This window comes from Penicillium lagena, assembly GCF_028827675.1.
Source record: "Penicillium lagena strain IBT 129212 chromosome Unknown utg000002l_segment0_segment0, whole genome shotgun sequence".
NCBI classification, from domain to species: domain Eukaryota; kingdom Fungi; phylum Ascomycota; class Eurotiomycetes; order Eurotiales; family Aspergillaceae; genus Penicillium; species Penicillium lagena.
Window position 1 is genome coordinate 3822746 of NW_026623223.1, and position 21532 is coordinate 3844277.

General features: G+C 52.8%; 9 protein-coding genes across 9 annotated transcripts; 6 read left to right on the forward strand and 3 right to left on the reverse strand.

Annotated features, from left to right (window-relative positions):
• Positions 1-246: 246 nt before the first annotated feature.
• On the reverse strand, positions 247-1103 carry N7510_004356 (uncharacterized protein; the record flags this gene model as incomplete). Its single annotated transcript, XM_056976282.1, has 2 exons — positions 247-410; positions 755-1103. 2 exons carry the CDS (start codon positions 1101-1103, stop codon positions 247-249), a joined length of 513 nt encoding a protein of 170 aa, XP_056836238.1.
• Positions 1104-1604: 501 nt separating this feature from the next.
• clf1 (putative cell cycle control protein (Cwf4)) lies at positions 1605-3671 on the reverse strand (the record flags this gene model as incomplete). The annotated part of the gene is made up of 1 exon (XM_056976283.1): positions 1605-3671. The coding sequence occupies one exon, from the start codon at positions 3669-3671 to the stop codon at positions 1605-1607; it is 2067 nt and encodes a 688-aa protein (XP_056836239.1).
• Positions 3672-4080: 409 nt separating this feature from the next.
• Positions 4081-5631, forward strand: N7510_004358 (U4/U6-U5 snRNP complex subunit PRP31; the record flags this gene model as incomplete). The annotated part of the gene is made up of 1 exon (XM_056976284.1): positions 4081-5631. The coding sequence occupies one exon, from the start codon at positions 4081-4083 to the stop codon at positions 5629-5631; it is 1551 nt and encodes a 516-aa protein (XP_056836240.1).
• Positions 5632-6396: 765 nt separating this feature from the next.
• N7510_004359 (uncharacterized protein) lies at positions 6397-7211 on the forward strand (the record flags this gene model as incomplete). Its single annotated transcript, XM_056976285.1, has 2 exons — positions 6397-6979; positions 7036-7211. 2 exons carry the CDS (start codon positions 6397-6399, stop codon positions 7209-7211), a joined length of 759 nt encoding a protein of 252 aa, XP_056836241.1.
• A 2008-nt stretch (positions 7212-9219) lies between these two features.
• N7510_004360 (uncharacterized protein) lies at positions 9220-9852 on the forward strand (the record flags this gene model as incomplete). Its single annotated transcript, XM_056976286.1, has 1 exon — positions 9220-9852. One exon carries the CDS (start codon positions 9220-9222, stop codon positions 9850-9852), a length of 633 nt encoding a protein of 210 aa, XP_056836242.1.
• Positions 9853-11171: 1319 nt separating this feature from the next.
• N7510_004361 (uncharacterized protein) lies at positions 11172-11826 on the forward strand (the record flags this gene model as incomplete). The annotated part of the gene is made up of 2 exons (XM_056976287.1): positions 11172-11231; positions 11368-11826. The coding sequence occupies 2 exons, from the start codon at positions 11172-11174 to the stop codon at positions 11824-11826; spliced, it is 519 nt and encodes a 172-aa protein (XP_056836243.1).
• A 511-nt stretch (positions 11827-12337) lies between these two features.
• Positions 12338-13425, forward strand: N7510_004362 (aldo/keto reductase family protein; the record flags this gene model as incomplete). The annotated part of the gene is made up of 3 exons (XM_056976288.1): positions 12338-12389; positions 12452-12884; positions 12945-13425. 3 exons carry the CDS (start codon positions 12338-12340, stop codon positions 13423-13425), a joined length of 966 nt encoding a protein of 321 aa, XP_056836244.1.
• Positions 13426-13892: 467 nt separating this feature from the next.
• Positions 13893-15120, forward strand: N7510_004363 (C2H2-type zinc finger protein; the record flags this gene model as incomplete). Its single annotated transcript, XM_056976289.1, has 2 exons — positions 13893-14433; positions 14489-15120. 2 exons carry the CDS (start codon positions 13893-13895, stop codon positions 15118-15120), a joined length of 1173 nt encoding a protein of 390 aa, XP_056836245.1.
• Positions 15121-16353: 1233 nt separating this feature from the next.
• On the reverse strand, positions 16354-20867 carry N7510_004364 (chromatin-remodeling ATPase CHD1; the record flags this gene model as incomplete). Its single annotated transcript, XM_056976290.1, has 3 exons — positions 16354-16474; positions 16529-18893; positions 18935-20867. 3 exons carry the CDS (start codon positions 20865-20867, stop codon positions 16354-16356), a joined length of 4419 nt encoding a protein of 1472 aa, XP_056836246.1.
• Between the last annotated feature and the right edge of the window lie 665 nt (positions 20868-21532).

The window sequence follows — 21532 nt, forward strand, 5'->3', positions numbered from 1 at the left end:
AATGCGTCGTACAAGATGAAAAAGTGACTGCCAGAGCACTATCTCATATCGAACGAAAGCAGGTGCATCCAAATCCCAAGGCCAGCGTTCAGCCAGGAACCGCGCGCCGGCGGCAAGTTAATGTCGCGTGCCGTTCACAAGACTCAAATGGCGTGTGCGATCGTCGGAAGAATCGTCCCAAGATCGCGTACTCTCAAACCCTTCAAAGTCGGAAACCGATGAGAACCAAAGATCGTCGAAAACCAATCACATAGAGACTGACGTGGGGGCAGGGTCGAGTCCAGAACAGTCGGAGTCAATAATCGTGGAGCGAGGCGAAAGCGTCAAAGAGGCGACCAGGTAAGAACGAACGGGGTTGGCCGGCACGAACGAAGCTGGATCGGGGGTCAGTTCTCGAGACATCAGGGGGCCTGAGAGGGAGGGAAAGGGTGAGACGCACGGAAAGACGAGGTGCACAGCACAGGGAAGGAGGAAGTTGAGCAGTCACCCAGGGACTCAACAACCAAAAAAAAAGAAAGGACAAGGTGAAGAAAAGGAGGAAAGGTGTGAGACACGAGGATTGATTACGGGGGGAAGGAAAAGAGGAGGCCTTGGGTTTGTTTCCGTTCGGGGAGACTAGCCTGCGCTTAGGGCCCGAGCGGGAAAAATTGGGATTTCGTCATGGCCGCGATGCTTTGATGAGGATCGGACAGTCTTCTTGCTAGTATTCGATCGTTATTTCTATCCACCGTTCTCTTGCCTATGTATTCGGTACCCTTGGTCGTGCTATACACTCTGCCGCCCCGGTGTTCTTGTTCCCCTGAATCCGTGTGGGGCGCCGAGGCTGACTTGTATAACAGGGGCCGACGGCGGGTTGGGGATCTAACAGACATACAAATTGCGTACGGGAGAACAGCATCTCTCCTGCAAAGGCTGCCGGTGGCCGTCCCCTTCGACCACCAAAAACCGCGACCGACCAAATCCAAATCAACAAAGCAAGGAGCGACCCCCTCGCACCCAAGATCGCGTACCCATGGTTCACTCCCTCGCTTGGCCCAAGCGTCCCGACAAACCGGTTTACCAGAAAACAAACACCTGAAGGCCCTGAACCGAACTGCATACATAGCACCTGGTAGCACTGCTTTCTCCGCGTTGTCACCACACTCCAGGATTCGCCCCCAGTGTCTATCCCGATAGCCCTCGAATGACAGCTACGGACCAACCTCGTGGGCCGCCAGGATCCGGGCTGCGCGCGGCTGTGACTGGCTGGACGCGGTCGGGATGCAGATCCTGTGCTGCCTGACTTGCGGAGGGACAGACATCATCCACATCGATGGAGGACAGAAGAGGTAGCACTGTAGCACAGGCCGTAGTCGTACAGAGCACCTCGTACCACTAGACTACTTACGTTGGTCAGACTGCCAAGCGATGGACTGGAATGCGTGGCGGACGCAGGTACCAGATCGAGTTCGGAGCCACTGGCCGATCGATCGGCAGGGCTCGACGAGGTCAGGTGATTTTTTCCATCCGTCTACAGGTAGGTGGTGGCAGTGGTTGGACAAGAAATATTATAGATAGATTGAGGGTGATGATTCCACTTATGCACACAGAGCACCCCTTCCTCCCTAGGTCTGGCCCTGCTTCCACTGGTGCGCCTTCTGCAGCAGCCGCGACAGGTTGGCCGCCGACTGGTCGTCTGCCGGGAACACGTAGTCCATGTACTCCTCGTACCGGTCGTCCTCCAGCTTGCGTCGCTTCTTGACCCGCCGCGGCATCTGCTTCTCGATCTTGTCGATGTCCTCCGGGGATCCATGCGTGTTCTCGAACGACCGCCAGGCATTGAGCAGCTCCACGCGCTGTACAGGGGGGTTAGCATCGACCTCACCACCAATTCTCGGAAGCGAACATACCTCTTCCTTGAGCTCCTTGTCCTTGAACACCTTGTGGGCCCGCTCGAACACCGCTCGCGCCCGCCGCTTGGCTTCCTCGCTGACCGGTCGTGCCTCTTCCTCTTCCTCCTCCTCCTCTTCTTCGTCGACGTTGATCTCGAACCGCGCGTAGTTGATCCAGACTTTCACGTGGTCCGTCTTCTGGAGGAGACGCTCGTACAGGGCCCGCACGCGGTCATACTCGCCCTCGTACTCCTCAAAGTCAATGTAGGACTTCCAGACCAACTCCGGCATGTCAAGCGTCGCTTGCTCGATGCCCAGCTCGTAGATCGCCCTCGTTCGGTCCGTGTCGTCCAGACCGCGCTCCAGCTCGGCAAATTGAATCCACGATTGGCTATTGGATGGGTTCCATTCAATCTGCTTCTCGTACAGGGTTCGGCAACGCACAAACTCGAACAGTTGGCGCTCCAGGTCAATGTAACCGCGGAAGAGCTTGTCCTTCGGACACATCCCGATGGCCTGGCCCAGGGTCTTCCGGGCAGCCTGCAGTTCCATCTGCCGGATCTCAAACTGCGCCTTCATGAGCCAGATTTTGGCGAATGTGAACTTCTTGTGTGGGATCAGCTTCAGGCATTCCTGGTAGATTTGTCGGGCGCGCTCCATATCCTTGGCTTCCATCTCCTCCCACACGGCGTAAAAGATCCAAAGGTAGATGTATCGGCGCCAGTGTCTCTTCTCCTGTGACGGGGGAATCTGCGCAATGGCTCGTTCGTATACGTCTCGCACCCTCTCTGGGTTGCCTGCTGTCTCCTCAAGTCGGGCAAAATCGAACCAGATATCGTAATTCCGGGGGTTCTCCTTCAGTTGCTCTTCGTACTGCACTCGGCGTTTGGACAAGATCACGTCTTCGACCCCTTCCCGATCACCGAACTGCTTCTCAAAGGTGGTATATGCCTTATGCAAGACCATTGACTTGGATCTTGGCATGCGGTCCAGGGCGTATTTGTAGATCGCGCGTGCACGTTCATATTCCTTGAGCTTGGCCTCGAACTTGGCGTATGCTACGAAGAGCTTCTCGTCCATGAAATCCTCGCCGAGCGTTTCGATTGCCGCTCCATAGACCTCCCGAACCAGATCGCTTGTCCCGTATTCTTCTTCAAACCGTGCCCACTTGATCCAATTCCGGGGTTCGGGGTGAACGATCGTGAAGCGTTGCAGAATCGCCCGCGCTCTGTCGAATTCGTTGTAGCGCTTCTCCATTTTGATGTATGCGCTCCATGCGCCCTCCTCCGGCTCCCACGACATCCACCGCTCGAAAACCTGGCGGGTGCCGGGGATGTTGCCCAGCGTCTCCTCCATGTAGACATACTTGTACCAGAGCTTGTCCACGCGCGGCAAGATCGTCACGGCGCGGTCGAAAAGGTTGCGGGCGTGGTTGATATTCCGAGTCTTCATTTCCGCTTCAATGTACCGGATCCATAGCACCACTGCGGTAGAGTCAACGTCCAGCGCGCGCTCAAAAATGGAACGCGCCCGACGGAATTCTTTCTGCTCCAGCTCCCAGGCCGCATATCGCATCCAGTTGTTCATGTTAATGCGATTGCGCTGCACGTAGGCCTCGAATTCCTTTCGCTTCCGACCCTGATACTCGTGTAGCTCTTCGAGATCCGCAAAGCGCTGTGTCGGGGCCTGTAGACCAGGCTCTTGCCGATCGACAGCCTCCCGGAGCAACTGCTCCGCGGAGATCTGGATCGGCGCAGCGGCCTTGTTCTTGACCCGCGGAGGGCCACGAGACGCCTCCATGGTGACGGTGTCGAACGAAATGAGACCGGCTCGGGGTTCTTGGTGGCAGGGGATGAACGTTGGCTAGGTTGGGGAGTGCGGTGTGCGCCTAACAACAACAAGAAATCAACGGGCTGAGAATTCCCCTGGCTTCTTTATCCCGAAGCGCCGGCGTGGGCTGTTGCTGGTGGTGAATGAAAGTAGTGGTGGTTCTTCCAACTTCATCGAAAATCATCGCTCTGCGCTTGTGGTCTTTGCCGCCGCCCGAAGCACCTACTTGCAAGTTTTGCTTACTCATACCACCTCTCTCTTCCATGATTTCTTGGTCGTTCACTCACTCACCAAAACTTCCAACGGCGGTGTCCTCGGGCGACGACTGTCTCTTGCATTTGTTTTCTTCTCAACAAGACAGTCGCTTTCGCTCGCCAACATGTCGACCGCGGAGGAGCTCCTGCGCGACTTCGAGGAAGATGAGGACTTCCAGCAGGAGGACGTGGAGGAAGAGCCCCAGGAAGAAGAGAAGCCTCAGGAAGGTCCCGGAGCGACGAACGAATTCGACCTTTCCATCAGCGCTACCGATGAGCTGACCCGCCTACACAAAGCTCTGCGCGATCATTATTCAGTCCGATTCCCCGAGCTCGAAACCCTAGTCACGAGTCCCCTCAACTACGCGAAGACAGTCGCCATTCTTCAAAATGGACCACTCGACGATATCAAGGCTATATCGACCTCATCAAACAACATGGTGGGCGCGCCGCTCGATTCGGTCCTCGATCGACCGTCTCTGATGGTTGTGACGGTGGAAGGATTGACAACTCGAGGGCGAGAGATGACCGAATCAGAGCTCAAGGTTGTGCAGGACACATGCGCGAAGATTCTAAAACTTGACCGCGAACGCACGGCACTTACGGAGAGCATTCAGTCTCGGGTGTATCAAATTGCACCAAATCTGGCGGCGCTGATTGGGCCCGAGACCGCGGCGCAATTCCTCAACCAATCTGGCGGTTTACGCGAGCTGGCTAAGATTCCTTCGTGTAATCTGGGAGCACAGGGCTCAAGAAGACAGGAAGGCTTGGGTTTTGCTACAAATCATGGGGTTCGAGCAAAAGGATTTCTCTACGACTCCCCGTTGGTTCAAGAGGTTCCCAACGACCTGAAAAAACAGGCTATCCGGATCGTGTCCGCGAAAATGGCACTCGCTACTCGGGCAGATGTCTCAAACCACGCCAAAGATGGATCTCTTGGCGAAGAACTGAAGCAGCAATGTTTTCAGCGGTTGGAAAAGCTCACGGAGCCTCCACCAAACTCTGGGCAACGGGCGCTTCCGGCACCTGATGATAAGCCAGCTCGAAAGCGTGGTGGACGCCGTGCCCGAAATGCCAAGGAGGCGATCGCCATGACAGAACTACGCAAAGCTCAGAACCGTGTCGCGTTCGGCAAGGAGGAATCAGAAGTCGGATACGGCACTGGCGAGGGGACCGTGGGTCTGGGTATGTTGGGACAACAGAACGACGGACGAATTCGTGCAACGCAAATCGACCAGCGCACCCGTGCCAAACTCAGCAAAAACAACAAGGGCTGGGGTGCTGCTACTCCCGTCAGTGGCACGGCCTCGTCGCTGCGCGGCTTCGGCCAAGGCGCAGGTGGTGCAGGAGGCACTGCCAGTGTACTCCAGGCCAAGGGTCTCCGCACTTCGGGCGTTGGTCCCTCTTTGTCCGGGACCGCGGGTACTGCCAGTACGATTGCCTTCACCCCGGTCCAGGGGTTGGAACTGGTCGATCCGAATGTCCGAGCCGAACTCAATCGCAAGCGCAAAGCCGAGGAGGACCGGTGGTTCAAATCCGGCACGTTCACCCAGGTCGGCGGTCAGAGCAGCACCAATGCTCAAGGCGAAAACGGGGGCTTCAAGGTCCCTGCCATCCCGCCCAAGAAGAAGGTCGACACTGGCGAAGGCAAGATGGGCCCGCCCGCAAAGCCATAATCCTTTCCTGGTCTATGTCCGTACGCATTTGAGAGGCGTTTTGGGGGAGGAGATCCAGGGCTGGCAATGTTTCACGTGATACCATTCTTCTTGTATATTAGTCTGTCAAAGGGGCCCTTGCTCTAATTAGAACCAATGAAATAATGACCCGGTGATCGCATTTAGGGCCAGGATCATGAGACGTAAGGCAGTATTAAATAGTCGGTGAGTGGCAGCGGGACGACAGGATTGCCGGTGGACCAACCGCTACAATCGGGCCGTTTTGTTAGGGTTCGGGGGGCGACACGTGCCTGAGGTTTGAGTTTCCTTGACAAAGAGATAAAGAGATGTTGCATCGGGCACCAGTTGCGCCCCGAAACTCAAATATGCTCCATGGTACAAGCAACGGTCGCCACATTCGGTAGAGAATGGCGTGCTCGTGCGGTGTCGATGAGTATTGCTAACGGTATCTGGCACAATTCTGGCGGAATGTGGTACAAGGACGGATGGACGGTGGAGATCTGGTATAAAGGTCTCCATCGTTTCCTTCGGGTCCGGTGCCTGGGGCAAGTCTGGTTCGGAAAACTTTTTTTTCCCTACAGCGTGCCTGGATAATCTTGTCCTCGTTCGTTATTATTGCATGTGCTGTCATTCTTCTCCTTCTTTCGGGGTTCGATATATATCATAGAGCTGCCGCTGAACGACTTGAAGTTGTCATTCAGTATTGCTTTAACCAACCCCCAATTCTCATTCGAATCCCACCGCCAGTCGAATAGATAATAGACCATGGCTCCAGGGATAACCAGCGGTCCAGCCCAGAGCAGCACAACCACGAACACAAACAGCCATGTCGGCAAGCCCTCGCAGCAGCTGTTCCATCACAGCCTAATCACTACAGCCTTTGATCCGCTGAAATTCCGCGCCGCCGCCGCATTGCAATGGCAGCTCAGCAAGAACGCGCCCAACCTCGCAGCCCTGGACACAGACACCCGTCTCATCGCCTCACCATACAACGATGTGCCTCACCTTCTGGATCTAGAAACCCTCGATACCCAGAACCGGCTGTTGGCGCTAGCATTGTCGGCCCTCCGACCCATTCGTGACGACTATGCAACAGCGCCATACACGGAATCGTTCAACTGGGACGATATCTTTCATCTAGTGAGGACTTTCGCTGATGCTGAGAGCCACACGTGGACGCAGCAGTCGTTCTACGTGGTCGTGTTCCGATCAAAGCTGAAGCCAGATGCGGACGCGGATCGTTTATATGCGCTGGATGCGCATTCGCATCAAGAGGCTATTGCCAGTGGGGGCCTGTTGAAGTATTGGTTTGGGACTAAAGATCAAGATCATCAAAATTTGGCGACCTGTACGTTTCTTTTGCCGTTATTATCACGTTCATCTGGGCTAATTCGTGGAAAATAGGCGTTTGGCGCAGTCGCACTGATGCGCGGCTTGGTGGTCGGGGGCCATGGCATGCGAAGGCGCGAATGGCTGCCCGAGAGCTGTATGAGAAGATCACATTTACGACTCTCGAGTTGGTTGTCGGGGATGGAGCGGAGTCTTGGACGGTTCGGGACTGGAAAGATGATACCCAGTGAGATTTGACTTTCAGCGCGGTTCTTACATATGCCGGGGGGTGGGAAGAGTCTCTGTGCATGTCTTTTGGTTTCCATATATGTTGGAGTTGAGGCGTCTGTTGCCAAGCATGAAGTTATATATCCAGTCATGGGTCGGTTCCTGTGATTCTGCAGCAAAGCTAGGTATACACCAATAACATTATTCAAGTTTCTCACTCCGGCTTCCCTCCGTAAATCTCGGTCCTGAGATTCCAGCCTTGAACTCTCCACCGAACCCAGCTCCATGAATTTCTTTCCCTGCATAGAACCTCGCCCTCTTCGGTTCACACAACGCTTGTCCGTATTTCTCCAAAAACTCCTCATCCACAGTCCCTACACACATCTCGATCTCATCCCCATCTTCGCTTGGGCACCGCCAGTACAGCGTTGACCCACATACCCCACAGAATCCACGGTATCGACCCTGCGTATGTGAATACTCTCTGGCTGCTGTTGATAGCTCTTGGGGTATATTAGACACGCTCGGCATGCCTATTTCTGGGCTCTTCCAGCCGAGTTGCGGGCATGTAAAGGTGAGGAAGAGTGCAAAAGGTGCCCCCGTATGTTTACGGCAGTGGGTACAAGAGCAGGTATGCGGCTGCTCTCCTGTCACACGCAGTACTTCAGAAGGGATGTGGAGCCAAACATACCCCGGGCGGCCAGGCATACTTGTCTCCGATCTCAGCTTTGTATCTCACTTGGTCGCATAGGCACCCGCCGGTTATATAAGAGGGACGGGTCGGTTCACTCATGGCCAGAGATATCTTGATGTCGTCTCGGAACCTGTCGTTGTTATGGCACAAGATTTGCCGTCTTCGACGACAGGCAATATCGTATGCCCAACCCCGTAGGCACTTCAATAGGTCTAGGGTGAGTGAAGGATACAAAGCGGGGAAGGCTACTGCAGGATGGGACTGATGTCATAGTTGATTACCAGGTAAACTATAGACCTCTCTCCCTACCGTATTCTTAGCCAGGCCAAGAGCTTTGTTTGGTTTGACGCGTCAATTCGGAAACTCCCAGAGCAAACGATTTACATCAAACGCTAGAATAATATATATAAATCCCCCGTAGGCAGCCCCAACGTTTCTGGGCGGGGCTGTGCTTCCGCCCCTACGAAGAGCTTCACCCGGGGATAACAAGTGCTTCCCATCTCTCCTTCTTCCCCTTCCCTCTTTCCCTCCACAACTACAAGCCATGCCGAATACACGACGTAAAAGACGCGATAAATCGTATCCACAAGAAACCCCGCAGGACAAAAGGCTGAAGATCAACGAGCCCTCACGAGAACACGCGCATTGCCCTGAGCTGAGCTGGGATATCTGGTACTTGATCGCCGACGCTGTGAGAGCCCCGCACATCCACAGGCGGGAAGCCAACTGACCCAGCACTATTCTAGCTTGGCAGAAACAACAAGAATGACCTGTTAAACCTATGTTTGGTGTCCAAGGAACGCAACGCTCAATTTACATCAGCCTTGTATCGGTCTATTGTGTTGAACCCGGCCTCTCTTCCCCTCGATGGCGTTCAACCCAAGGACGAGGCCGTCAGGATCTCTGGAACCATTCTCCGTCGATTGTTAAACACGCGCGATGATAAGTTCAAGCCACTCGTGCGAGAGTTGACACTCAAACCTGTTCTGAAGAAGACTCCCGAATTTGAAAGCGCGATGGCAAAGTTCAGGGCAAAGGAGAGCTTGTCTCGACTCATCCAGAACTTGCCAAACCTGCGTCGAGTCCGGTAGGCACGGGGTCCTTGTCTGGAAGGACATCATGGCTAAATTTTCAATAGGGTTGAATTCACGGCCCCTTTGTCACACAGACTCATCCAGACCCTTGAAAGTCATCCCCGTGAACTTGATATTCAGCTTCTGAATGAAGATGGCATGAATCCACCCCCTCGCGGTCGACTTCTGCCGTGGGTTTCGAAGATCAACGCTTTTTTCCCTAGAGGACCATCAGCGCGCGATGAAATCTGCAGAGATGCCAACATGCACTGTCTCCTACTGTCTTGTCCAAACCTGAAATCATTCTCTGTTGGAAAATTGTTCCAGGACCCGCCAATCCCTGAGCCAGCCTCCTGTGATGTGGAATGGGCGTCCGGCGACATGCTTCCTCCCATTCAGTCTCTTTCGATAAATGGAGGCCAAATTGGGGGCCCTAACTGGGCTAGATGGGAGGACACTATTTGCTGGCCAAGTCTCTCATCTGTTAGCATAGGCCCCTTAAGTATGCATGCGTGTGCAGCGCTGAATAGGCTAAATGGCCAGGCTCGCTTCTTACAAAGCTTCACATATCTATGCGCGTGTTCTCATTCCCAGGCTCGTCTCTCACAATTCCTCGCATCATTCAATACCCTAAAGTCCTTGGAGGTGACAAAGACCTTTTGTTTCGTCAAGGACGTGGCTCTTCATACACAGCTGACAAATCTCTCTTTGCACGTTAATGAGTGGAGTCGTTTTCGACAAGACAAGGCGACATTAAGCTGTGAGGATCTGGAGTATTTGGATGCGCAGTGTCCTAATCTGCAAAAACTGGCGCTTGATATCAATCCTGACAACGAGGAGTGGGTACGACAGAACAATCCAGCCATCTATGAGCGAAATGGATTCTTTACTAACTAATATCTAGCCATCGAAGACTCTTAGCGCACTAGCAACTAAGTTCGATAAACTCCGCGTTCTCTCCCTCCACATCAGATACTCCCGTGCAGCACCGGAAACTAACCCAGCCCCCGTTCTGAACTGTCGATCTGCCGAAAATTTTGGTGAAATTTTCTATGGCCACAGATGGACTGCTTTTGACAAGTCCCATAATCTCTGCTTCTTGGATACCACCCACAGTCAATTCCCTGGCCAGTTTGAAAGACTTGTTCTGAAGACTGGAGAACCACTCGAATATCCATACAAACAAGTGATGGAATTCGAGCTATTGCCGCCTCTGGGCCTCGGTACAAAACCCCAAATTCACGAACTGTAAATACTTGAGGCAGGGAAGACCCATTTTCAATTTCTATCCGAGATATCCGGTATGTTCAAATGAATCTTTAGACGCCTAAATTCCCGAATCATCATTTGTGTGCGTCTTTTCTTAATTTCTAGCGTTCTGATTGATCTATAGCCTTTTCCCACCGATTTGAGCCTTTGCCGATACCGTCTGTTGCGCCTAATCAACAATTTCAACCTTCACCATTCCTTGCTTTCACACTATTTTCTTCTCTATATTCTCCTACCTTCTCTCTCTCTATATATATCTCTCTCTGTGCGTGTGTGTATAATGCAAATTGGCGATGGGAAAGAGGTGAAACAATTCCTCTTGTAAGAGTGCATATATGGGGAACGGATGGATCAAGGAACCTGAAACGACTGTAGCACCCAAATATGAGAAAGTACTACCCCCATCATTCCAGAATCTTTTCTTGAACTATCCAAGAGCACACACCTCTCCTGCCCCTCGGCATGGTCATTATGATCTAGCAAGGACGCTTTGATTCGTTGGGAAGTGAGACGTCTGGAATGTTGTCCAACATTCCTGCTGATCAACGAGGACAACACATCATAATTTGCACGCTGAGATGGGAAAGTCGGCTCGAGCGAGTTATAATTTCTTGTTTTTATCAGTCAGAAGCTATAAGTTTATGCGTATGTATGTGCCTGAAACTACACAAGGTAGGGCTAACCGGGTAGGTCCCAAGAGGAGGTCCCTGGCAGAAGTATGTAAACATGATGCGGTATTCCACACACCTGAGCCAGTCCTCATTCCATATGATAGCAGAAGGCATTTTGGTGTTTGAAGAGGCCCCGTTGCATATGAGTTGGTGGATCTCGATCAACTTGCGCATGCAAACCGTCGCGATATTGTGTGCATCAACTTTTGTCTCACCCGCACTCCCTGGCCTCACAGGACCTTCAAATCTTCACTTTTTGCGCGAACCTGATCTGAAATGTCGCGTCTCGCTCCCAGGTCATCCTGGATGACCATTCTGGCCATGTCTTTGCTGGCAGTATGTGCGATTCACGCGCGTCCATTGCCTGACGCTAGAAAAAGCAATCCAGCAAGGCCAGCTTTTGGTCTGCAACCTCGGGTCCGTTACTGAATCAATCTATATGAAAAGTTCTTTCGTGCTAACATATAAACAGAGACTCATCCCCGACAATACAAATTACTTATCCAGCGTCTTTGCCGCTCTCGATCTGCTCCAGACTCTCGAGCCTAAAGCCACGAGTGAAAAGGGCAAGCCGATCAACGAGTCATACCCGCACAAGTCCAACTCCACGCCTTCGTCGACCTCGAGCCACAATTCGACCTCTATTGAGAGATCGACTCAGATGTCCACACCGACACCAATAGCTGACGCTACCCTAGCCCCGAATCCGACGCCAGTGAGCAGCGACGATGGAGTCAGCTACACGAAAACTTTCACGCATGGCAGCAGCGATTATAAGCCGGTTAAGAATTTGGAGGTTGGTCCTGGTGAGAACAATGGAAAGCTCACCATAAATGACATCCCCAGGATCTTCAGGGCCTTGTACAAGACATTGTCAGATCGGTTCCGGGAAAGGCTGGACTCATCGGATGAGGTTTCGCTGCGGAGGTAGAATGCTGGTTCTACTACTTTTCTTTTTTTTTCCTTCTTGGTCACTTACTATAAAGTTTGCGTGGAGGGTAGTTAGCTCTAGTTCGTTCGTTCATGTCTGAGTCAGTGTTAGACAGAATTGCCCATAGCAGAGCGAGCCTACAAAAGCAGTGGTAGTTACTGCGTGTACATGGAGCCAAAGCTATATTTGCCTCTCAGGGTCCTTACTCTTAACTCCGTGCTCCACATCTCGTTCTCCGATACAATTCTTCCGCTATTACCGATTCTGATGGCGAATATGCGCGAAGTCCGCCCGGAGATATAGATACGGAAGCATCGGTAAGTGTCACAATGGCAGTGGAAATTTCCTGTTATCCAGGACCACCTAATCGTCTTGTCAGATCGTTGACGGGGATAAGGGAGTGGGGCGGCGAGAGTTTGAGTGTGACGATGAGCTATAAAGCCCAACTTCGAACTTGAAAAAACTCAACTGGAGCATCAATCCTCGCACAGTACCACCCATATCACACACAATGCCTTCGCTCGTTGGAAAGACAATCGGCCCTACTGGCTATGGCCTGATGAGTACAATTCCGCCCTGAACCCCCCCCCCCACTGAGGGCCTTAGGACTGACCGGACCATCAAGGAATGACCTGGACTCCGCAGCCGCCTTCACTCGAGAAGTGCTTTGAGTCCCTTAACACAGCGCTGGAGCTGGGCGCAAACTTTTGGAACGGCGGCGAGCTGTACGGCACACCGGAGTACAATTCTCTTCACCTGCTGAACAAGTACTTCACCAAGTATCCGGAAAATGCGGACAAGGTGGTGTTGAGCATTAAGGGTGGCCTGAAGCCCGGCCAACTCGCTCCCGATGGATCGGAGGAGAACATTCGTCGCAGCGTGGATGAGTGCCTGCGTCTGCTGGATGGCAAGAAGAAGATCGATATCTTTGAGTGTGCGCGACAAGATCCCAACACCACCGTGGAGCAGACGGTGTCGGTCCTGGCCCAGTGCGTGAAGGAGGGCAAGATTGGTGGCATTGGACTGAGCGAGGTGGATGCGGCTACCATCCGGCGCGCGTATGTTTTTCTTTCTTTCTTTTTACGAGATCCTTTTGCATTCTAACTATTTGCTTATAGCGCGAAGATACATCCCATCGCCGCCGTCGAGGTGGAGCTGTCCCTGTGGTCGACCGATATCCTCGAGAACGACGTCGCCAAAGCCTGCGCCGAGCTCAACATTCCCGTCATTGCCTACTCCCCGCTGGGCCGAGGTGCCTTCGCCGGCGCCGTGAAGTCTACGAGTGACATTCCCGAGGGCGATTTCCGCCGTTACTTGCCCCGCTTCCAGGAGCAAGCCTTCCAGACCAACCTGAAGCTGATCAACGAGGTTGAAAGCCTCGCGACTCGGAAGGGCGTTGCTCCCACCCAAGTGGCCTTGGGCTGGGTGCACAGCCTGAGCGGCAAGCCTGGCATGCCCACCATCATCCCCATTCCTGGTGGTACTACCAAGGACAAGGTCGTTCAGAACATGCAAGGTGTCAAGCCACTGACCGATGCAGAGATGGCAGAGGTCGATGGCATCTTGAAGGAAAACAAGGTGGTTGGGGGGCGCTACTGAGCGCGATGATTATCCTAGTGATCAATTACTGTGATCGTTAGCCATGAAATACCAGATAGCGATGTAACATGATGGTAAAACGATCATTATTCCACAAGTCAGATCAAGTGTAGAAAAATCAACATGCAACCTCACTGCACACGGAGTGCGAGGAGGTTGTCAGAATTGCAGAACTCTTCTTTTGATTCATCCCGTAGAGAGGAAATAGACTGTCGAGGGCGATGAGACTTACCATGTTGTCAATTGTTAATTGGGTCTGGTTGTAACAGATATAAGTACCATTCAGAGCGAGAAGAGAAAAGAGAAGAAGAGAGAAGATTGAGTTGCGGAATGAATAAAACACCCATCACGTGATGGACAGCTGACCGACTAACCCATTGATCGCATTGTCCTTGCTGCACACTTCGAGTTGTTTAACTACATCCCCTGACTCACTACTGAATCATTCCATTGTCCCAACTCCCATAATGGCCTCGAGAGAAGCCTCTCCCCTGTCCACCGCGGACGAGGTCGAATCCTCCGACCACGAGTCCGTCAAACAGGAGAGTCGCGCGCACTCCCCTTCGGCCTCGAACATGCCGCCCTCCAAACGCCGTCGCACCGGTGTAGCCTCATGGGACCGCCAGACGCCACTGTCATCCGTGCAGGATGAGATGCCGCCTCCGACCTCGCCCACCGCCTCGATTTCCTCCGATTCCTCGGGCGACATCCCCAACTCGCCCAGCCTGCAGGCCGTGCTCGGCAACAACCAGGACGAGGAGTACAGCGGCCAGAACAATGACCAGATCACCGTCTGCCGGTGGGACGGATGTAGCGCCGGCGATCTGGGCAACATGGATGGACTGGTGCAGCACATCCACAACGAACACATCGGGAGCCGACAGAAGCGGTACTCGTGCGAGTGGACCGATTGCAGCCGGAAGGGTCAAACGCACGCCAGTGCGTATGCGCTGCGCGCTCATATGAGGAGCCATACCCGCGAGAAGCCGTTTTACTGCACCTTGCCTGGTAAGTACATGATGGGGATGCGATTTCCTTCATGCATAACTGACCAACGAGCCAGAATGTGACCGCAATTTCACCCGATCCGACGCTCTAACCAAGCACATGCGCTCCGTCCATGAGACCGATGGCCCGCGCGTGACCGACTCCAAGGGCCAACCGAGCACCCCTGCCTCGAAGCTGCAGCGCATCCGTCTGAAGCTCACCCACCCGCCCAAGGAACCCGGGGCTGAGCAGGCCGAGCACAACAACGAGCCCGCCACAATCACCGCCTCTACAATAAACAATGCTGTTGGCGAGTCATCCGACCTCGATGAGATGACCATGCCCGAGTTCACTTCAGACCTCGGCTTTGACGACCACGAACTCTCCATGCACCCGCGCGACCTGTACCGTCTTCTGCGGCGGCAAATCTCCTGGGCCGAGAAAGAGGCCGCGCAGTTGCAGTCAGAGTGGGAGCAAATTCGGCCACAGCGAGAACGCGCCTGGGAGGAGAAGGAGGTTATTGTTGACGACGTGATTGAGGGCGAGCTCAGGCTATTCAGCGCCATTGTTGGCACCACTACCGACGTCAGTATTCCGACTGGTCCTGCGGCCACTCTTTCCAGTAGTCTGGATAAGTTGCAGCAGCAACAACAGCAATTTAAAGAACAGCAGCGGCAGCAAGGGATCAAGCCGGCCGGAGTAGCATGATTTGAATAATCTTCAGTTCTTCTGCTCCGACTTATCAACACCGGATATATCCGTTACTGCATTCCCCTATTTTGGATTCTCTTCCCTCCTTACGGCGCTTGGTGTCAATGTTATGGTTTGAAGATCTACGACTCTCAGCGTTTGGCCGCCCTTCTACTTTTTGTTCATTTTACCCATATTTTCAAATCGGGGGTTCGCATTTGGTGACACGGAAACGGCGAGAGGGCTGGACGGCACTTGTATCAATAGCTTTTTCGGAAGGGTTGCAGTGGCCCTTTTGTGTATCGTCTGTCCTGACAATATCAGGCTTTATTTCTTCTGGCTCTTTGGGAATGATCTACCTACTGAGATCCCATGAATGGCATGAGTAAGGTACCGATGACTGTTAAGCCATTTAAACGAGTATTTAGTCTACGCGAGAAAAGCAGATACAAGAGGATTCAAACTCTGGCCCTGAGAGAAGGTACCGAAGTATGATCCAATTCCATTTGGCTCTAAACAAAATATGACAATGATATGGCAACAAGCGCTCCAAACCAACTGAATGATCTCGTCACACCAAGACAACAGCAAATCATCGACGCCGCGGTAGTTAACCGCTCCATAAAGTACATGTGCTAAGAAAAGAAAAGGAAGCAGGAACATGAAAGAAAAAGAAAGGACCCTAGAGGGTGAACTCTTCCATAGGAAGGAAGTGTCTGAACCAGAGTGTCCAAACGTACAAGAAAACGAAAACGAAAAAGTAAATGAGAGATATGCGATAGCCTTAAAAACCAACCAAGTTGGCTAGAGGTCCTATGCAATTCTCATATTCTAGGCAGGAAGAGACAAATTAGAGACAAGGAAACATACTCCAAAACACGCCATGCATTTCGTCTGAAATTTTGGGTCCGTTCTCAAATGAGCTAAGATGGCCCACGGTGTGTGCTTTTTGTTCGTGTAAATCATTCGACGCCTTTCGCAATGCCATGCAACTCGTTGCATCCATATGATATGTACCAATCAAATTTGAAGATCAATGGCGTTTAATCTTGATGACAGAGCATCAAGAAGGCCGTGAAAAGGCTAAGAAGAGACGCGTGAGGTGCCCCTCATGTAATGCAATGTAGAAGTGGTCAAGGTTATGCCAGTGGATATGTGAAACCAAGGTCAGAGAGCTAGAGCTGCCTATCATGTGAAGCCATGATACGAGCAATCTGAGACCAAGGATATCTGGTCATGGCAAGATCAAGATCATGCACCATTGGATGAGGTCTTCGAGGCTTTGCTCGCCTCCATGACCTTCTCGTACATCTGCTGGAGCTTGGAGCCACTGGCCTCTTTGTTGGGCCAGTAGTTAAGAGACACATACTCCCTAGAGTCATCAGCAACAAGACTATAAGCCAGAATTAAAATATACGAGACCTACCAGAGACGCGTTTCGAGGGAGGGCATCGGCCGCGATCCCTCCAAGGTGTTGTGTATGAACTCGCCAATTTTGACAATGGTGCTCCGCAACTTCTGAGCGCGCTCGGCTTTGTTCGGATAGTTCTTGGCCGTGATCATTGTCACTTGCTTCAGATTCTGAACGATGGGCTTGAAGAACATGGACGCCATGTCTTCCTTACTGGAATGACCATTCTCATGGCTCTTCCGGCGGCGAAGCTCTTCGTTTGTAGCATCTGACAGGCGATGACGAGGCCGGTCAGCATCATGGCCCGACCGCGGACGGGCTTCATGGCTTGGGGTGTGGTGACGGTCACCATCCCGGTTGCCATGAGTATGAGAACGTGCTCGGGAGCGATCTACTTCGCGGTGCCCTTTACGGGAGCTGGAGGGAGCAGGGGAGGCTGAGATGCTGCCACTGGCAGAGACACGCGAGTTGCGTTTGTTGTTCCGGTGGTGGTTGTCCACGGCACGCCTGGCGCTCGCGTTGCTGCCATTGCTGTACTTGTTCCTCAAGACCGACATCAGGTATTCGGCGCGGCGAACAAGGTGGACAGCACCAGGAGACTTGGTGGTTTTCTCCTCGCCATGCATGCGCTGCGTCTTCCTCTCCACACGATGCTCTTCAAGGAAGAACTTATCTCCAAGCCCGAGGTCCGTATCGTCGCGGATCTGTGTCCATGCACCGAATCCATGGCGGGCAATGCCAACCAAAAGCATGCCATCCTCACGTGCACCCCACGAACAACTGTAGTCAGCCAACTTAGTGGCCTCGGGAAGACGGAAACTCTTGAAATCCGTTCCAGAGGTGGTGATGTTCCGGAGCAGGCGCATGTCGGGCGGGCGCTCGACGATAGTCCAGGCATTGAGCCGTTTGACTCCATGGTGATCGAACAAAACCGCTTTCATTTCCTTTTTGGTGAGGTTCTTGCCCTGTTGCTTGAGAGCGTCTATTTGAGCCTGGTTCTCTCCGACAAGAGAAGCGGCCTTGTCCGTGATTTCACGAAGAGCAGCGCGCACGGTTTCCCGATCACGACTTTTCAGGTGGGCATCCTCCAAAATGAGATCCTCGCAGTCAGCCATATCACCGTAACGAAGAAATGCGCGCGAGAGGGAGCGATATTCTTTCTCGCTAAGTGGACGCTTGGGATCCAACGAGGTACCCTCTGATTCCTCTCCATCGTCAATGACCTGCACTCGCGCTTGGCGCTTAGCCTTACGTTCTTCACGCGAGTCTCGAGAGTCGGTGGGTGCTTGGCGTTTGCGAGGCCGATTTTGTTCAATAACTTCGTTGAGGTATACCTCATCGGCCTTGCGCTTCTCCTCCGCTTTGAGCTCTTCAAGTTGTTCCTTGGGGATGATGTCGTCCCAGCTGAGGTCATCGACCTTGATATCAACAAAGTCGAAGGCTTTCAGGAATTCCTCGCCACCGTCGGCCTGTATCTGCTCCGTCTCCTCGGTTTGATGCAATTCTGCGTTCGCGAGAACGGAGTCAATATCAAGCTGTTCAAGCTTCTTCTGGTTATCAGTCTGCTCAAACATCTTCTGACCACGACGCTTGAGGATTCGTGAGATGTCGTCGGTGGAGTTGGGTTCGTTCACGACCCGCGCCATCTTATTCTGCATCTCGGAAGCTTCTTTATCAGTGACGCCACGCTGGATGGTAATGAATTCCAAAAGAAGCTTATTGCGAGCTCTTTCAATGACTTCTTCTTCGATTGTATCCTTTGAGACAAGACGGTACACGCTGACGGGCTTAGTCTGGCCAATACGGTGGGCTCGAGCCATTGCCTGTAGATCAGCCTGAGGATTCCAGTCTGAGTCAAAGAGAACAACCGTGTCGGCAGTCATCAAGTTGATTCCAAGACCACCTGCTCGAGTCGAGAGGAGGAATGCAAAGTCCGTGCTCTCCGGGGCATTGTAATGTTCAATTGCCAAGCGCCGCGCCGCGGAAGGGATGGTTCCATCCAGCCGTTGGTATTTGTAGCCACGGTACTCCATGTACTCGCTAAGGATGTTGAGCATGCCAACCATCTGGCAGAAGATAAGAACTCGATGACCATCGCCTCTCAGCTTTCGAAGGAGCTGATCGAGGAGCATCATCTTTCCACTGCTAGTGATCATTGCCCGTAGAATATCTTCTCGGCGGGTACTCCCTTCCAGGATCTTTGCCTCGGCGTTGGGGAACATGAAAGGATGATTGCTGGCCTTCTTCAGTTCCATCATGATATTCAAAAGCGATTGTTTCATTCCTTTCGCTCCGTCATTCAGCGCCGCGTAGTTCTTCGTCAGAATGTTCTTGTAGTACTCCAATTGAACATCAGAGAGCTCGACTCGGATGATCTTCTCTGTTTTGGGGGGAGATCAGACTCGACCTTGGACTTGGTACGACGCAGCATAAAAGGCTGGATAGCGTCGGTGAGCTCAGCAAGCTTCTGTGAGGCCGCCTCCGAATTAAGGTCCATATCCACATCGACCTGAATCAGTCCAGGGTTCAAAAAGTCCATCAAAGATGACAGTTCTGCAAGGTTGTTTTGAATTGGAGTTCCGGTGATCAGCAGACGAGCCTGGCAGCTCCAGTCAACCAACCTTACATAGAGTTGAGAGTCGCGGTTCTTGAGACGATGGGCTTCGTCGACAGCCATGAACTGCCACTTGAACTGGCCAAGGAAAGGCGAGTCATTCATAGCGTACTCGTAAGTGGTTAACAGAACATGGAACTTGGGCCGCTTGGGGTTGCCATCAACCATCAATTCGTAATCGCGAAGATTTGCTCGGGCTTTTTCGCTGCCGTTATAGACAACGTAATTCAAATCTGGCGTCCAATTGTCGAAGGTCTCGGCCCAAGCCGGCATGGTCGACAAAGGGACGATGACGATGAACGGGCCTTGTTGCCGTCTCACATGGCGCATCCAATTGATGAATGAGACAGTTTGCACTGTTTTTCCGAGTCCCATTTCGTCTGCCAGGACCACATTACGGCCCCTAACCCAATTGAAAGCCAAGAAGTTCAAGCCTTTGACCTGAAAGTCTTTGAGTTCTCCGTTCTGCAGGAAGCTCGGGGTGCCGTGGATAGGCTCAAATGGCCTCCGAGTAGCCGGGTTAGTCTCCATTTTGTCGGAGACAGGGTGGCGAGCAGAGCGGTCGATGAAGCGATCAATTTCATGTTGTGCAATCTCACTAATCATGTCTTCGGTTTCCCAGGTACATGAATCGTAAAAGAGGCGTTTCCATTTCACAAGGTACTCAGTCGTGCCATCGATACCGTCACGGACGCCAATAACACGCTCGACCTTCTTGTAATCTTCAATTGCCTCGACATCTCGCTCGCGATCGAGATTCCACTTTTCACGATCCTCAGGAGGGACACTGGGGTCGTGTTGCAGACGGAGATCCTCCATGAGAACCTTCCGTGCGTAATTGTCAACGCGACGAGTGCTGCGGAAGTTCGCGAGAGACTCATTTGATTCCCATGTGGCATGATAATGTGACATGCCTTGCCACTTGATGTAGAACTCGAAGTCTCGGCGGTCGACGTCAGGATTGTTGGGGTCGACACCCTCTTTGAGACGGTGGTTGAGGACGACATCAACGGCAGGGCGAGTGTCTTCAGTAGCGTCGAGCCAGTAGTTTTGAGCGGTATCCCCGGCGTCCTCATCGAAGATTGAGTCATCCTCATCCTCGTTATAGTTATTAATTCGGGATGCATTTCTTGTCGAAAACCGCACCTCGGCGAACGAAGGTTCGACGCTAGCGGCCTCTTTCAGGCGCCGCCGTCTTGCCTTGCTTGCACGAGCACTCTTGCCGCCGTATTCATCGCTATCTGTCTCCGACAGTGAGGATGCTGTGACCGAGCGCGAGGCCTTGGAGAGTTGAGAGGGTTCCTTGCGCCGGCGTTTTGCTCGAGGAGCAACGACATCGGATTCAGAATCTGACGACGAATCGGCCAGATGACGTGTGGTGCGCGCCCGACCGCTGCGACGTAGTCCATATAGATCGGGATTTTGTCTCATCAACTCGGTCTCGTCCAGCGGCGACGATCTGCGCTTCGCGTCGAGGCGAGAGTCGGGAAATGCAGAATTTTCGCGACTAGACGGGTTAGACTCGTCACCACTAGGTTCTATCACCACATCATCGTCTTCTCCATCTGACGTTGGAGATGCGCCATCAAATGACTCGTCTGCAAGATCGGGTTCGGGGGAGGACTCGGAGACGGCGTGAGAGTCGATGGGTTCCGACGGGGTGGCTTCGCTTTTGGGAACCACGTCGCTTTCTGCAGGGGCATCAACGGCGACGGGAGAGTGGGGATAGCCATTTGACATTGTCGCGCTAGGAGGAGGTTTCTGAGCAGATGGGATCACCATGCTAGAGGCTATATTCGAAGGGCAGTCAGCATTGGAGCTCAATTCTCGGCAACAAAGGTGTGGGAGGCACAGGCAATGGTAAAACAGTGTTCCGCGACTAATTTCGCATGCAAATAGAGGGCAAAAGATAGTAGTAAAAGGCAGAATATCAAATTAGATGGAGAAGGGTATTTTTGGATGACGGGTGGGATGGACGCGGCCGTGACGAACGGAGCACCGACGGGCTGATTGAGATACACAACGAACCCCAGAGATGAATATGGTATCGAGCACAGACTGCAAAAAGCCAAGTATTTATTCCCACCAGAGAAAGAGGGATTGTGAGGACTCTTGGTGGGTCGAAAAGCGTGGAGAAGTACCCCGGCAGCCGCTCGGACAGAACGCTGTAATTTTTCCAAGTGAAAAGAGAAAATTACTTACACTCCATAGCGTGGTGACCCCGCAGATGGGGTGGTCAAGATAGCAATGGTTGCAAGGAAGGAATGGTGGTGGGGAGGAAGAGGCGCGATGGGCGGGCTGAGGGGGGAGTGGGAGAGGAGATTCCGAGTGAGGAAGAACGAGAGTTGGGCCTGGCGTTTCGGCGGTTTGGCGCTGAACAGGGATCGCTTGGTGGCCGCCTCAGC